General features: G+C 42.2%; 2 protein-coding genes across 2 annotated transcripts in view; one reads left to right on the forward strand and one right to left on the reverse strand.

The window, feature by feature from the left end:
- The first annotated feature begins 43 nt into the window (after nucleotides 1–43).
- Nucleotides 44–3,001, forward strand: LOC128897235 (uncharacterized). Its single transcript, XM_054161526.1, has 2 exons — nucleotides 44–625; nucleotides 1,465–3,001. Exons 1-2 carry the CDS (start codon nucleotides 163–165, stop codon nucleotides 2,121–2,123), a joined length of 1,122 nt encoding a protein of 373 aa, XP_054017501.1. The 5' UTR covers nucleotides 44–162; the 3' UTR covers nucleotides 2,124–3,001.
- Nucleotides 3,002–8,003: 5,002 nt separating this feature from the next.
- TTBK2 (tau tubulin kinase 2) overlaps nucleotides 8,004–17,372 on the reverse strand; it is a 109,062-nt gene continuing 99,693 nt past the window's right edge. Inside the window, 4 exon segments of the mRNA XM_054161527.1 lie at nucleotides 8,004–12,120; nucleotides 13,457–13,942; nucleotides 14,711–15,030; nucleotides 15,032–15,985. Coding sequence (XP_054017502.1) covers nucleotides 13,474–13,942; nucleotides 14,711–15,030; nucleotides 15,032–15,985 — 1,743 coding nt within the window. The 3' untranslated portion in view covers nucleotides 8,004–12,120; nucleotides 13,457–13,473.

Raw genomic sequence — 17,372 nt, forward strand, 5'->3', positions numbered from 1 at the left:
ATGCGCGGTATTTGCTTCCCCGGCAGCGCTCGGGGCCCGGCTTAGCGGCGGTGACCAACGACACCCACGGGCCGGGTCGAGGGAAGGGGCAGCGGCGCCCCCTGCAGCTCCGCTCCCTCCCGTCTGCCCAGAGGGGGCCGGGCTGGCCCCCAGCGGCGGAGGATGGCCGAGGACTCGCCCAAGCGGCGCAAGGCGAATTTCAACGAGGCGGAGACGGAGGTGCTGATCGAGCAGGTGCTGAAGCACGAGCAGCTACTCTTCGCGGCCGGGCCGGGCCGCGCCTCCCCAGGGCAGAAGCGGAAGGTGTGGGAGCTGATCCGGCACAAGGTGAATCCTGTGGCCGCCTGCCCCCGCGACGTGGAGGATCTGAAGAAGCGCTGGAGGGACCTGAAGCGCCGCGACCGCAGCAAGCTCTGCCGCCTCTCGCAGGGCTGCGGGCCAACGGGCCCCGCCGCCGCCCTCGGCCTCCTCCTGGCCCCCGAGGAGATGCCGCCCGCCGCCGCGCCGCCCGCCCGCCGCCGTCAACACCAGCGCGCCTACGGCTCCCTTTTGCCCGCCGAGGCCGTGCCCATCGTGGGCGGTATCGACACGCTGGAGTTGCCCGGCGCCATCGTGGGGGACATCGGTGAGTGCGAGACCGACCGCTGCGGCGCTGCCCTGGACCCTCCGCCCGGTGTCTTCCCCGCCGTGGCCGCGGTCCCCGAGGGAGGAACGGCGCTTAACCGGCTGCCGTGGCAGGCTCCCCCACACTGCGTGTGCGCAGAGGGCTGAGGGTACCAGCCCCGTTTGAAAATGCCTAGTTCGGATAACTGGCTGCTCTCCTTGGAAACGCCATCCACACAGAACTGGGGGATTCGTGTTGTGGGTCATCGAAGTGGATCAGAACAGCACCTAAGAGTAAACCCTGTCTGGCAGTAAGTGCCCATCACTGCGGCACTTGGCGCAGCCGCTGCCTTCACCTCTGTAGTACCTATTCTGGCAAACGCCAAGCGTCAGGCCAGCGAGCAGTTCTAGGCAGGGCAGAATGCTGCGAGTACGTAACTTGGCATGTACCAGGCACACCGCATTACTACGCTGAAACCATCATCTGCCACACCAAGGGGTGGCTTTGCTTTCACAGTGTTTCGGTAATGCTGCTACTGGTTACTGCATGCATGGTAAAAGCATGAAATGAGCTTACAGTGAATTTTGACTCTTGGAACCTTAATCTTGTTTTCTGTGGTGGGCTGGTATTATGCAAATGTATGCTTAACTGGTGAATGCACCTTTTAGAGTTGGGTTTTTTTTAACCCACCTGTCAAGGTAATACTATTCTAAAAGCATCAAAGATAACAGTGCAGCTCGTTGAGTCTTGATTCAAAGACCAGTGTCAGTGCTCAGTGGATGAGAGTGCCATTCACTGACTATGGAGGTCATTAAGTTTTTCACCCTCTCCCCTTTGTTTTCCTGTCCCCCTTCTTCTAGGGTTTAATGATGATCCTGGCCCTTCTCATCAATCCAGTCTGCAGAAGATGAATCTCAAAGAAGAAATAGTAGTGAAAGTGGTAGAGCCAGAAGAAAGTTCTGAGGACATGGCAGTGGTTCCACCTAGCCAAGAGCAACAGCCTTTTCTGGGGACATCAAGTGGTGGTTTCTCTGGGAAAGTAAAAGCCAAAACAAAAGCCAAGACCCATGTGGACCAAAATGAAATAACTGAAGAGGACCTACTGCAGATTCAGCAGACCCAGATGCAGGTGATCCAGTCTGGCTTTGACAGTGTCAACCACAATCTTCGGCTGCTGCAGCAAGGCATGCAGGATCTGAGTAACAGCCTCAGCATCATGGCACATACACTTGTTGCTATCAAAAATGTCTATGTGAAAAACAACACTGGTCCAACCACATATGCCACCACCTCTACTCAGACCGCAGCTGGGTACCTGAGCCCAGGTTCCCCGCAGGTCTCCCCTGCTGAGGACAGAGGTAGAATGCAGGTGGCTGGAAGCAGCAGCAGAAGCAGCAGCTGCAGCTCCAGCTCTCTGTCCCAAGAACCAGGTCCTTCTGAGTTTCCTAGGCGCCCTGTGAGAACCATTAAGAAAGAACATCCAAATGGCTGCTACTACTTCTGCTTTGCAGATGTGTAAAAATTTGAATATATGTAAAATGACTGTGGTGTTAGGTGCTGTTGTATGTTCTGCTCCAGCCTAAAACTTTGATGGAGCAAAGGGGACTTGCCTACCATGTTTTTCCCAGTGGGAAACATTTCACTATAGGTGGCATTAAACACTAATCACCGATCTTCTGTTTGTTAACTGTGGTGCAGTTGACCAGCAATTTTCTTCTGTTTTATCCTCCCTCTTAAAAAACAACCAACCAAACATTTATTTTGACTAAGACCTTTGTCCACACCATCATTTGTTTCATGTGACCTTTTGAAAAATAAAAGGCATGAGAGTGGGGTAAAAAAAATTAACATTATGGTTACTGGCTGGCAGGAGTTGTCTAACACAAGTTGCTTAGCTTTTTGATTAAACAAGCCTCAGATGTAGTTGGATTCATTTAAGTAGTTCCTTTGTCTAACAATTACAGTGGCAGGGGTGTTTGCTTGTTTGTTGTTGTCAGAGCTGAAAAAGGCATCTCAGGAAGAGTGTGACATACCTGCTTACTCTAGGAATGTTTTAGGCCTTGAGCTGTCGATTCATGAATGTGCTCCTCAGAATTCTTAACAGCATTGTTCCATTTGGCTCTTGTTCATTCCCAGTTTGTGAAACACCTCCTCAGAGGCATTCTGGTTTACTGTGCTAGCACGGGAGGCTCGCTCTTGTCACATGATTAAAACAGAAATGCTGCAAAAAATAGTAATTGACAAGTGATGCCTGTTTTTGACATGAAATCATTTTCCCCATGTGATTTGCAAGCAGGCTGCATCTTAAGCAGCTTCTTGCAAGCCTGTAATAGTTTATGAAGCTTTCCTCTTCATCTGTGAGAGAGAGGAGTCAAATCCTCCCTTCTCAACCAGATTTCCAAGGAAAAGGAAAGACAAGAAAGAGTTGGAACAAAAAGTACCCTGTAGTGTTAACTCTGAAGCAAGCACCAAGGAACTATTTTATCCTAATTTGAAAAGAAAAAAAATCACATTTAGAAAGAAGGAAACTAGCACTACTCTTAAGATGTGCTTAAGGCTTATATTAGAGTTGCTCTACTTGGTACAATTCAAATAGCAGAGGTGGTCTGTTCATCTGTCCAGTGCCCATACTTGAAGGGAAACAAAAACCCTCTCACTTGCCACTTGAAAAATCATGCAGGCACTTATTTATCACTGCTACAGGCCTTCCACACACCCCTCAAGTGTGAGGTAGTGATGGTGTTAGCAAGTGTTTCCCTACAGTATTAAGGATGGAGTAAAATATGCAAACATCTTGCAAAATTAAAACATGTACAGCACATCGTTAGTTGGGATTGTGCCTTGAGGAAGAGGGCATTCTTCTTTTCAGCTCTACCTTACCAGAAGGAGATGGTGTAGGTGACAGGTATCATCTCCTCATTCATAAGAGCTGGTTTTAAAATGTGAAAGAAATAGCCTTCTGAATCTGATTTTTGAGTCTTACGTTGTTAAAAGCTTTCCACATTAACCTGCTAGAAGCAGCATTCTTCCCTCATTAGTACTAACAGGCTCTCTCAAGCAGTGCGTTCTGAAGAAGGCACCCTTTGTAATTTGTTCTCATGGACAAAGAAGCCAATTACCACCACCATGACATTCCAGGTTAGCAGAATGTGATCTCAAGTTTTCCTGGTCCTTCTGGACAGCAGTTTGAACTTGTGCAGGTTGCAAGAGCCAGTTATCTGTCTGACTTTCTTTCAAAGTTTCAATTTGTTCTCCAATTGTTAATTCTTATTTCACTTACTACAGCATCTCTAGGGAGAGCTGACTTGTGGGCAACAGGGGAGGTTTAGGCTGGATGTTAGGAAGAAGTTCTTAATAGAAAAGAGTTACTTGCCATTGGAATGTGCTGCCTGGGGAGGTGGTGGAGTCACCATCACTGGAGGTGTTTAGGAAGAAACTGGATGGGGTGCCTGGTGCCATGGTTTAGTTGATTAGATGGTGTTGGATGATACGTTGGACTTGATGATCTCAAAGGTCTCTTCCAACCTGGTTAATTCTATTTTCTAGTCTAATTCTATTCTAATTCTACTCTCAAACAGTCTCATGCTTAAGTGCAGATTTAAATGAGAGGCAGCTACAGTGCAAGTACAAAGTGCAGCAAGATCCTAAGAGCAGAGCGGGCAGGCTGCATCTCCTGTACGAATGAAGACACCAAGCCTGGCAATGCTAAAAGACAGCTACCAGACCTCAACATCAATCTGCCACAGCATCTTTGTTCTAGACTTGCTCCTTTCTCACAGTCTGTCAGTTGTTCTGCTAATGTATACTGGAGCCAGATCAAACCTGGTCTTCTGGTAAAATCTGGATTTACATAATATTTTAAACAAGGAAAGACACTAAGATAACTCTTGCCAGTACAGGGGGCACAGATTTGTTATTTTCTTCAGGCTAATACAGCTGCTCCTTTAGGCACACTTTCTGTCATCAAACATTAGTTCTTTCTGGAGTACCAGAAGCACACACCATCCAGAAGCACATCATAAAATTTCTAGCTACTCTTAACAGAAGAACTAATGACCCAGTCATGAAGCTTAATGAAAACACTGCCAATGATTTGAACAAGAGCAGAGTTGGCTTTTAATTTACCTTACATATGAGGCATAACAGTAGTGATGCCAAGAAAGATGCAGGGGATTTTCTCCAACTCTTCTGGACTTGCCTTAACACCTTCTGCTGCACAGAGCAGACAGTATTTTCCACAGCATAATCATAAAACATGCAGGTAAATAAACCTGGAAGAGAAATCATGGTGATATTACATTCTACTTTGACCTAGTTTCACTAGAAAGAAATTCAAAGGTACTGGGATACTGGAGGAAACTGGGGCAACTGGTAGCTTAACATTGTACTTCCACATAGCACAAAATGCAGAGTCAGGAACAACTTCATAAATTTCTTTGCTCTCTGCCACCAAAGTGCATTGTAGAGAGGATGGAAGAGCTCAAGAGGTTGTGAAAGCTCAGTGACTACATTCAGACAGCTAATTATCTCCAAAGGAGTCCATTACCATGGCCTCTGACAAAATAAGAACTTACAATTTTGAACAAAAGAGGAAGTAGTTTGCTTTTCAGAACAAGAAGTCTAGAATCCATCATATTGTTATTAAAATTGCTATGATCTGGCTGTGGCAATCATTTATTGTCTGGGTGAATACAGACAGTATGGGTAAGAGCAATAGCAAATAGAAAGGGAGGTTTCTGATGAGGCCTGTTGAGTGTTTCTATTATTATTAATACACAACACATGAAACCACTGAATCAGTAACTCTTCCACTGATCCAACCATCCCCACCTGCGATGTGAACATCTGACTCATGTGGTAGAACCAACAGACACTGTCATAGCACTTTCTCCCTTTATAAAGTACAGGTAGTAAACGCTACGGGGGGGCGGAAAAAATACCAACTGAAGCTTTATAAACAATTAAATCACTATACAAACACAATTGAGAATTGAAGGTTTTGCATGCTGAATGAATATTTTATTTAGAACCAGTTTATAAAAATAAAATACAAAATAATTTGAAAACAAAACTTAAAACATTGTACAAAGCCTTGATATGGTACAAATGAGAAAATAAATAATTACAGCTTTATGTACAAATGACCATTACAAGGGCATTAACTCTTATGTTCTTGGGTGCCTGAGCAAACTTAAAAGGAAAAGAATGGCTTAGAAGATTTCCAAGGAGGGGAAGAGAACTGCAATTACTGAGAATTTGAAGGACTCAACGTTTGTCTTCCTCAGTGGTAACAATCTTGGAACTAATTTCCACTTAATTTAATCACACTGCAGATTTTAACTATTGAGTACGTAATGTCTTAGGGGGTGGCAACATTGTGGTTTTAATTCATACACAGACTTCATTCTTTGTGGTATTGCACAGAGATTTCAGATTAGCAGCCACTGCTTGGCAGCTTTAAAAAAAATCAGTACTTGTCTGAAGGCATTGCTGGTGATTTCCTTAACTGACTAGTCTGGATATTCGTAGGAAAGCACTGAAAACTGACATCTCTTAGCACAAGCCCTGAAACTTGTCTCTGGGCTGACTATAGAAAGAATAAACTTGGGAAAGAATTTCAAATCTTGCTTTCTAGCTTAACAAAGGAAAGAGGATGCAGAGAAGGCTGCTAGGCAACCAATCCGGTTCACTGGTCAGTGGAGTAAGATCTGAACTAGCCAAAAAAAATCCCACCTGGCGTGTCAAATATTTCTCACCTCACCTGCCGCACAGCAGATAGGGATTTAAGAGGATTTGAAGACAGTCAGGCCAAACTAATTACACTCTATCTTCTGAAGCAAACTGGTCTGCTGTTATTATAGGTCCTTTACATAAGAGCTAGATCAAAGATAAAGTAATCTCAAAAAGGAGCAAAGATGTGTAACTCAGATTAACTCCAGCTGAACTCCCACTGACAGTTGTGGATTGATCAGGACCACTTAGGAGTAGCCCAGTTGGGGTATTGTTTCAGACGAAACCACTCTGTACTCGTGGCCAAAGCTGGCTCTCAGCAGTAATTTCTACAGAAAAGTAGGGATCAAAAGGCATGTTGTATGATAATAGTAAAGTAAAAGAAGCTACTTCCATGGTAAAATACATCAAATGCAAATATGGTATTTAGTGAGAGTACTCCTTCAGTCCCTACACAGGGGAAAAAAGCCTCAACAAAACAAGACCCAATACTGATTTTAATGAAAGCTTCACTTACATAGAATACATAGAATAAACCAGGTTGGAAGAGACCTTCAAGATCATCGCGTCCAACCCCCTCAACCAATCCAACCCACCTAATCAACTAAACCATGGCACCAAGCACCCCATCAAATCTTCTCCTGAACACCTCCAATGATGGTGACTCCACCACCTCCCCAGGCAGCCCATTCCAATGGGCAATCACTCTCTCTGTATAGAACTTCTTCCTAACATCCAACCTAAAGCTCCCCTGGTGCAGCCTGAGACTGTCCTCTTGTTCTGGTGCTGGTTGCCTGGGAGAAGAGACCAACATCTGTCTGTCTACAACCTCCTTTCAGGTAGCTGTAGAGAGCAATAAGGTCACCCCTGAGTCTCCTCTTCTCCAGGCTAAGCAACCCCAGCTCCCTCAGCCCCTCCTCATAGGGCTTGTGTTCCAAACCCCTCACCAACTTCGTTGCTCTTCTCTGGACACGTTCCAGCAAGTCAACCTCCTTCCTAAACTGAGGGGCCCAGAACTGGACACAGTACTCGAGGTGCGGCCTAACCAGTGCAGTGTACAGGGGCACAATGACCTCCCTGCTCCTGCTGGCCACACTGTTCCTGATGCAGGCCAGGATGCCATTGGCCCTCTTGGCTGCCTGGGCACACTACAGGCTCATGTTCAGCCTACCGTCGACCAGCACCCCCAGGTCCCTCTCTACCTGGCTGCTCTCCAGCCACTCTGACCCCAGCCTGTAGCTCTGCACGGGGTTGTTGTGGCCAATGTGCAGAACTTGCACAACAACAGCAAGAATTCCTAAAGATCCAAGGTAGAGGAGAAACAGAAGCAAAATATGTAAATGGTATATGCTAACATTTGGGTTTGTCACTATTAAGAGCGAACATGTTACAAAAATGGAGAGTCAATCAGCCTCCACATTCAAACCTGGATGGTTAGAATAACTGCCAAGTGAATACATTAGACTTCAAAACAACACACTCCTATACACTTTTTCCTTTTAAAAAAATAAAAATAAAAATTAACCAAAACCTTCAAAAGTTAATATTCAAAAGCCTGATTATTTAAACCATTGGAAAATGGATTAAAGTTTGGGGGTGTTTTTTTTGGCATGTGACAGTATTTTAAGATAATCCCAGGCCATTATTACATAATCCAGGCTGCATTTCGTATCATTTTCTCTTTTACAAATGTTACATGTAGGCAAAAGGAAGACTGACTTCAAGCAGACAGCTGAGGTATTCTTGTGAGAGGTGCATGTTTATGCAATTGGTATGTATTAGCCAAGAAATGTATGACCTATGCCCATGTATTGCATGTAGTCAAAACACGTAAACACTGCTTCCATTTACCAGCATTATTGGTCTCTGGAAAGTGCAGTAATTGCCTCCAATGAAATTGGAGCCAAAAGCAAACCAGCCAACAAACCCCTTCAGTTTACTGCCTAACACGATTAGCTGAAAGTAGAATAAAAATATTATGCCCTGTTCCACGAGTTTCACAAACAGGAACAAGCATCCAAAGCTTTTACCAGCTGAAGAAAGGAACCAGAGGTAATCGCCAGGGCTTTTATTTATAGAGCTGACAGTTCCCTGACCACTCTGTGCAGTGGAACCATAGAGAACATGCTGTAAGGGAATCACCATGCTCACCTAAACACCTAAGTAGCCCCTTCCTCTCTGGAACTGACAGGGCAGGCACGACTCTTGTCACCTCAAAGATCAGTACTGCATGAAGAAAATTACAATCAATATATTTTACAATCAATGTATTTCTCATGTATCTATGAGAAACCAATGTGAATTTGAGCTCTCATTCTAATTTTCCTTTTCATAAGATTCCTCTCTCTTTCAACAGATACATAAAATTCGGAGGCACATAACACTAGTTTGCCATTAAAGCCTTTTAAGAAATTGGAATAGTCACTGTCTTCTTACCAGAAGGTGTATCTCCAAGTGTTCCACAAAAATGTCAAATTCATTATGGAAAAATTCTGTTTACAGGAAAGAGTCTGTACAGTAAGCCTGGCTTCGTCTACATTCTCATCAAAGAGAAAAACAACATACTTTTGATAAGCATTACAGTCAAACCTTGCATAACTTTGCAGTAAGAAAGACTTAAGGGAGTTTTGCCCAAGTAGGACTATAGGATCAGGCTTTGGAATATGGAAAAGACACAGAATCAGAATTAGGGCAAAGTGAAATTATGGTAGATGAAGAGGAAGTCAGAGCAAAACAGGCCTCAGCTCACTCTGGCCAATGAATTCCAGTAAACAAGATGCAACAGGTGAGGCTGTTCCTAAGTATATGTATATACACACATATGGATGTATGTATATCTGTATGCTTCTATATAATATACAGTATCTATATAAGTGTATATCTACACTTATATACAAATGCGTATTTATAGATACAAAATCAAAACTGTGTCTCTCCCAACTATAGGTCATACCATAATACTACAAATTGTGAATGATAGAGCTCTTGCAAGTCTATTTCAGATGAAAAATATTTCAAGCTATTTTAAAATATACAGGACCAGATCCTCCCCTTTACATTAAGAGTGTTTAGTGAGGTATGCGAGAAAGCTTGATCTCAATCATGCACACTTCAAGGCAAGAACATGTCCAGATTTCCCAAGACAGGATGTGGCTGGTGGCTATAACAAATGCCCCGTGTCACTCCCCAGGGGTTTGCCTCCTGAATCATCGTATGTAACTAGCAGTTAAGACCTCATATTGCTCCTGCCTTTGAGCAGTGAAAATTTGCTATGCTTACCAACCCTGCTGAAGTAGTAGATACGTGCCTAGCATCATACAGCATGCAGCTTGCCAGTGCTGCTCTACTGTATCACACCTTCTATTACGTTTAACAGGGTTTTACTTAAGCAGTAATTGGCATTTGTAATTAATGAGATTAATATAGATTTTTGAGGTTGAAATGTAGATTGATTACACCATGCAATATTGTAGCACAAAAGTCTGTGTGAAATGTTCAGTCATTTCAATTTCTAATTGAGTTTAAAGGCTTTATGTTTCAATTTCTCTACAAAATACAAAGCACTACAAAGTGCTGGCCACAATATGGGGAACACCGTAAAGAGGAGATGCATGTGCAGCATCTGCATCTGCTACATGTCATGGCTCCAGTGTGCTGGTCCCCAAAGAAGTGGAGGCTCAAAGGGAACAAAGCAACAGCTCCTTGGTTTATACTGTTTCTCAGCTAAAATATCTGTGTAGGCTGCTGTGTGCTGTGCAGAATAACTGTAACTGTTTTGTACAATGGAGAAAAATCTTCCCCATCCCTGAAAATTTGTTGTGGATAATCCTCCATAAACCATTCATTCACACCCTGCACAAGGGCCACACACATGTACATTGGCATTTTTATGCAGTCAGTTGCATATTCAAATATTGAAGCTTACAGAGTTTTTGATGATTATACAAGCCCTCTAGAAATATTAAGCTAATATTGATGTATGAGTTGATCAGCTGACTACTACCTAACCACACTGACTGCTACATTAGACTACAGTAAGCGATTCTGTAAACTTCAGGGGGGGAGGGCATTAAGCAATAAAAAACTCCAGAAGAGCGGGTAGTTCAAGGTAAATTATTCACAATCACTCCTCCATTCATTTCTTCATGACTTTCTCACTAGGATCCTGCTGAATCCACAGCAAAAAGCAGATGGAGATACACAGTCCTTTTACCTTGTTCTGGACTGAAAGAAGCCTGGGTCATCAATCACAAGCGGTATCTCTTTCTCTATTTTGGCATAGTTTACTATTTTTACATTGGCAAGTAGTTCAAGTACAAGTAAATTTCTACAGCAATGATTTATTTTACATAGCAATGTGTAACAATGGACAAGTCTAAACTCTGAAGACAGCATCAAAAAAATCCTTAGGTGCTATATTCTTTCTCACCTGTAAAGCAACCCTGTTCCTGGATCCTGCTACACTGGAGAGCAAATATAAACACCTCAACTTCAGGATTTCAGGCAAGGATGCATAAAGCTGGTACCTATTAAAACTGACCGTGTTAACATAGGAATAAGATTACAAGACCACAATAAATGCTTTTCAGAAATAAGGGAGAAGGGGGAGGAAATAATCAGAGGATGCCACACCACCTTAACACAATTCCAGCAGTGCCTAGGGCAAAAGTATCACAATGGGACCAAATTATTTTCATGATGTACAGTAAGGAACCATGAGGACAAGTGGAAGAAAAAGATGATTTTGTCACATTCATCTGGTATTTATCGACTGTCACTGCTCCTATATGACAAGTATACATAACAATTAAGAATCCACATTATGAAATAAGAATTGGTAACCACAAGCCCTACTCGTAATAAAAAATAACAATACCTCTGAGTCTCTGTTCTTGTTCCATAAGCAAATGCACACACAAATCATAAATTAAAAAAGCAAGCTGCAAGACAAAACAGGCTGGTTGAGAAAGCAGCAGTCCTTCAGTCTTGTACCAAGGTATAAAGGCTATTAGAATTTGTGCATTCCGTAATTTTTCAGGGGGAAATAGAAGAAGTAATTCCAGAGGTATTCGGGAACGAACAGAAAGGGAACTGTATTATTTATGGTCCATAAATTACAAAGGAAAAATGAGAAAGAATGAGTTTATATAAGCATATACATATATGTATATATATAAATATTTATATTATATAATTTACCGTGAGGACATGCAATTATTGGTATAGCACCTATCATACAATATAATACAAAGGAATAGGACTTTCCAATGGTTCAGTTTCTTCAGAAAAAGCAGGTATACCCTACCTATTGCATTCATCTGTAGTGCTTGAAACCTGAATGAAATTGAGGTTCCACACTGTGCTACATTACACATGGGAAATAATATACATAGTCATAATAAGGAAAGAAAGAAGAGAAGAATAAAAATAATCAATATCGTCTGACAAAGCAAGTGAAATTCAGTGCAGCTCCAGGGCAGCTTTAATGCAGCATTAGAATATGTTAGCTCAGAGACAAAAATATTCCCTTTTTAATCCAAAGGTATTCATTTGGCAGAGGTTAAATAAAAAAAGCACAGATGCTGGCTGGAGAGGAATATGACTACAGCAAGCAGATCAGTAACTGACAAGTCTCCTTTGCATCCAGCGTCCCCACAACAGGCATAATTAGGGAGAGCTGCCTGCGTCTCTCCCAGGCTTGCGTTTTTGTGTGCGACTATTCTGACCCACTGTTCTCTTCTGAATATTGCAAAAGGTGCTGTACCATTATGTTCCCTACAGAGATCCTGTAGAGCAAAAGAGATTATTAAGTAACCCCCAAACAAAGTTGGAGGAATTAGACACCATGGACTTTACTGACAGACAACAAAGCTTGGCTGACAAAAAAACCCACCACACACACTTAGGCAAAAGAATGACAAGAATACAACACAAAAAAAGATCTCAAATCACTTTCTGTGTGTTTTGCTTTGGGGACTAATATCCTTACACAGATTTTGTAAGAAAGTTAAGCATATTTCTGTCACTTAAAACCTACCAGGATCGCAAAGCAGACAATCTCATCTTTGTCTCATCTTTTCACATTTTTATAAAACAGATGACCAAAAACCCCAAACCTTGGTCGGTTATCATCTCTGTACAGTAATATCTGTGCTGGAAGTGGTCCAAAACTATTGGGAAAATGAAAGCCAGTAAAAACAAAGAGTTCTTTTTGCAGTTAAGGGAGACAAGAGACTTCTGTTTTCTAACTTATTTTCTAATTTGCACTGCAATTTATAGTAAATCCTCAACGTTCGGTGAGGAGCAGGCATCTCCTTTCTATTGCTGCCCAGACAGAAATCCTTGTCTAAATTTTCCTGCATGGGGTTTAAAGAACCCCACTATGACTCCCACAGAAGTGTACTGATTAATTATTAGCTTATTGAATCCTAAACAGTGCAAACAAATTTTTGAAGACCACGGGTATAAAAACATCTTACTTTTTTACATGGCACCAGTCTCAAGAAAGGGCAAAGGTATAGGATACTTCCTTAGGTGAAGAAAAACTATCAGTGCCATGGTAGGTAGGGGACAAGATGAGCATTGAGTGACTCAGAGATGTGTGCAGCTCAAAAGAGAAAAGACTTCCAAATTAGAAATGACATCATCTTCTACATCGTGTGCTTTCTGGAAACTACATAGACATGACTGAGCAGCACTTCTGTCCCAAATGGTGATATCATTTTGTGATTAACTACTTCAGGTTTTCCTACATACTCCTTGAGTATGCAAAGCCTTACATCATTTGGCCAAATCTTCTAGCTAGGTAAACTACAACATAAAACACCCTTTTGAAATGCCCAACTTAGGTATCTTTTTTACCCTAAATACATTGCACATCTTTGACTACCTGGACTCTACTTCTCCCCTCACAGATCTGCTTGCTGCCTGCTCTTAGGCTGTACCTGGCCACTTATTTACACAGGATGCTTTCTCATGAATGGTTTGTGACGCTTACTTTCTTTAAAAAGCACAGATTCAACATATTTGTTTTTTAATATAATCTTTTTTTTTGTTTTGTTTTTTTTTAAATCCACAGTACACAGACACAACATGCATCAGATTTAGGAGGAGGCTTTATACCTGTCAAGGCCCAGTTCCTATCTGCTAAGCTTAGTGGTTGATTTATTCTTTCCCGTGGAAGTCTTAGTGTTTGAGGAATGGTGGAAGGAATTGCTAGATCCTTTTGGACCATTCTTGCTTGGTTTGTTGCAGCAGTGCTCTTGTTGGCAGGATCTCCTAGATGATGAGGAGCCTGAATGGCTAGGAGGTGATTTACTCCTCCCAAGATGTGGAGATGAACTCCTCTGATCGTGATGGGTTCTCCCAGCCCGGGATGGAGAAGAACTGGCAGTACGGGGTAAAGAAGAGCTCCTAGGGGAGGCACTGGGACTGCGTCTGGGGATGACAGGGCTTTTGGGTGGTGTTTTTGGACTATGTGGAGATCCTGGACTCTTACACTGGGTAGAACTCCTTGGTCTTTGAGATCCGTTCTGTAGGATTTGAGCCAGGCGAGAGATAAGATCTGAGTCCGAGCTGCTACTCCCTAGGACTCTGTATCTGCGTAACCTTAAGAAGAAATGAAGAAACATTATTTCTATTCCCATCTACTCACTAAAGTTCACACAGAAACACAGAGTTTATCACCTTTGTTATCCCCACTGTCTCAAAGGGGTACATCCATTCCCGCACACCATCAACACGGTCCTACGCACAATTTTAGGGGATGACAAGGTACACTACTACTTCCTTCAGGGGATTTCTCTCCACTGCATCAAAATTATCCTTATCCTGGTAATGCAGGCACTGAAGAAATTAAGATTGTGGTTTCTGTATACAGAGTTGGCGAATTCTCTCTGATCTCCTTTAACTAGGTGGTTTTACTTAGCCATGATCTGAGTGTACCTAACTAACTCAGTACTGATGGTGGGAGTCTCCAAACCCAAGTACTTAAAGTGTCTACAACAGTTTGATTTTCAAAGGGGCTGCACATGACAGATCCTATCGATTTCTCTGGGATTGTCAATAATCAATGGCTCCAGAAACACGATCCCACTTCAAAAAGAGGTGTAAAGATTTAGATATAGATTGACAGGTTTCAAAATAATGATTACATATCTATTTATGCATAAGGTTTAATGGTGAAGCAGGCTCTTTCTTCTGTAATAAGCCTCTCCTCATTCATTCTCCAACAATGTAAGACTCCTCTGAGCCCAGCATTTTTTTAAAATTAGGTATAAAATGGAGCTTCTACAGGATTCCACACTGCACAGTAACTGCAGTCCAGCTCAAATCCATTTTCAACTGGAAAGCCTATTTCTATTTTCTCTGCATTACCTAGCTTCTAACCCAGGTCTAGCAGGCGGTTTTCCTGGTGGTGGCCGTGGAAAGAACTGAGCTGAACTTGAATTGGTGACTTGATCAGTGGTTGCCCAGGATACTGGCCTTGGAATCTTGCTTTTTCTGGCCTGAGGGCTGCTTGGAGATAAAGAGCTATCTTCTGTCTGCTTGCTGAAATGAGAGTCCAGTGTCAGCCTAGAAATTGAGGATAAGACATCATCCTCAGAAAATGGTACTGTAGCAGCAGCCACTTTTTCTTCCAATGACTTATCAGAGGCACTTGAGAGGTCACCAAGGAAAGACTTGAGCTGTTTTTTTTTCCATAAGTAGTCTGACCAAGTCTGTCTGATGGGCCTTTTTTAGAAGAAGCTTTTCCTTTGCTGAAACAGGAGAAGAGGACTCTGATGTGGAGTCTATCTCTTGTGCTAAAACTGGGATTCGGCTCTGCCTGAATACAAAAGGAGATTTAACTAAGTCCCTCCTAGATCGATGAGAACTCTCATTTTCTGAAATGCAGTGGAGTAACTCTCCATTTCTGGGACTATTTTTCTCTTTTTTGTCCTCCTGGTGCAAAAAAGTAGTAAGGGCCACTTGGTGGCATTTCAAGTCTTGGATATGGACTTCTTCCTTATTAGAATGAAAACCATTTTCCTGAACTGGTGCTATTTTGCTTGCCTGCCTATTAACATGAGAGTTGGTAAGTTGTGAGGGAGAAAATTCTGATGCTTTAGGTTCTATCAGCTTCAGAACCTCATCTTGATTTGGCCCCGAAGAGGCAGGCCTTGGCTTTGATTCTTCAGCAGCTTCAGTATTTGTTAGCGGTTCTTCCTCTGCAGATTTTGAGTTTCCTGGCAAAGAAGAATTCTGTTCTTTGCTTAACATTTCAATGGCATCCTCAGAAACTACTGGAAGCCTTTCTTCCTCGGCCTCCTCTACAGGAATATTTTCAAGTTCTTTCTCTTCCTGTATCTCATTATGTTGTTCAGGTAGGTCCTTTTGGCCACAATCCAGAACATTGACACATTCTTTGACATCTCCTTCCCGGTCAAGCACCTCTTGGCTGATATTAAGGACCAAATCTGGTCTGCTGGCACTAGCTGGACACGCGTCATCTGTCACAACCAAACCTGGCAAACTTTCCTTTGGTGAGGAAAGTTCCACAGTGTGTTCCATAGAATGAGCATCCTGCTCTCTTTTCTCTAGCTGGTGGCCATAATGAAAGCTCTCTGAAGCAGACTGTGTGGATGCTACTGAAGGTCTGGGTATTGTTACCTGCATTGGAAAAATGAGAGAAGGAAAAGTTGAGAAACTCAGGAATGTTATACAGCTAACATTCTTTAAATAGCATTTTTGATTCCGTGTCTTCAAGATACATTATATAACAATTCACAGTGTTCAAATAGTACCTAACTTCATCGTTTACATCAAGAAAACTAGAAAAGAAACCCTATCAACTCCTATCATCCCAAGACAAAAATGAGTTAACAGGTGAAAACAATCATAATCCAATGGAAAATGTTGCAGTTACCAAGTAACCCTCCTGGAAATGAGATCTTTATTTATTTTGCATTAGTTTGACTACTCCTAGAATAAGTTGTATATAAATGTACAATCTTTCACTTTTACAGAACAGTATTTTTAGACAAGTACAGAAGACAAAGAACACAGTCATGTCCAGCTTCAGAAATGGACTTAAATTCCAATGTAATCAACAAAAAACTTTATTTACCTAATTAAATACATCCATACCCATAATACTTACATAATTGTTCAGAAAAACTTTTCTGAGTACCAAAATTTAGCTATTACCTTCCCTATGGAAGCTTATACCTCACTTTAAGTAAGCAACCTGGTTTGGACATCTCCTTACCTAAGGTTATTAAGAGATTCACAAACTAAGTATTCACACCTAAATCCCTAAACAGCTCTAATCCAAGAGAAACATTTAAAGCACTCCTAAAAACTGTAAATATCATTGAGGCAGAGTCCTTTCGAAAAACAGTTGGCTAAGATGAGGGCTACCTCTAGTACACTGTTTGTTAGAGCACATGTCCAAGAAATGGGAAGTCTGCATCCATGTCTGTCTCCACCTAAGCCCACTACCCCCCAGGTCCTGTCAAGCATGGGCAAAACCAGAACAGAGTTGCTCCTCACATTGTCCATTGAAGCTAGGCCACTGCACAGAGAGAAATGCAAGAGTCAAGAGGTCAGAGGGTGAGAGAGAACACACTATAGTCACAGGAATTTTACCTCCATGTCCAAGGGAAGAACATACTTTTATCTGAAGATGAGTCCCAGATTCTGGTTTACACATACTGGATTGAGGAAAAAAAATCTGGGAATGTGTATAAGAAAATAAAACTTTTATAGAACTGAATCCCCTCTAATTGGGATCACAGAATGGTTTGGATTGGAAGGGACCTTAAGGATCATTTAGTTCCAACCTCCATGCCATGGGCAAGGTTACAAACACTTTTGTTTGGAAGAACAGTTTCTAAACAAGTGGAATAAGCTTGTAGACGATCCCCTAAGGTTTCTTATGGCTTATTTGGGAAAAGTATCATTCACACTACACAGGATTCTAACTAAAAAGACTGGAAGACATTCTGGATCCCTTAGATTTTTTTTTAAACAAACAAACAAATAATTGCTTTTAGTC

Source organism: Dryobates pubescens, chromosome 5, assembly GCF_014839835.1.
Source record: "Dryobates pubescens isolate bDryPub1 chromosome 5, bDryPub1.pri, whole genome shotgun sequence".
Classification (NCBI taxonomy): domain Eukaryota; kingdom Metazoa; phylum Chordata; class Aves; order Piciformes; family Picidae; genus Dryobates; species Dryobates pubescens.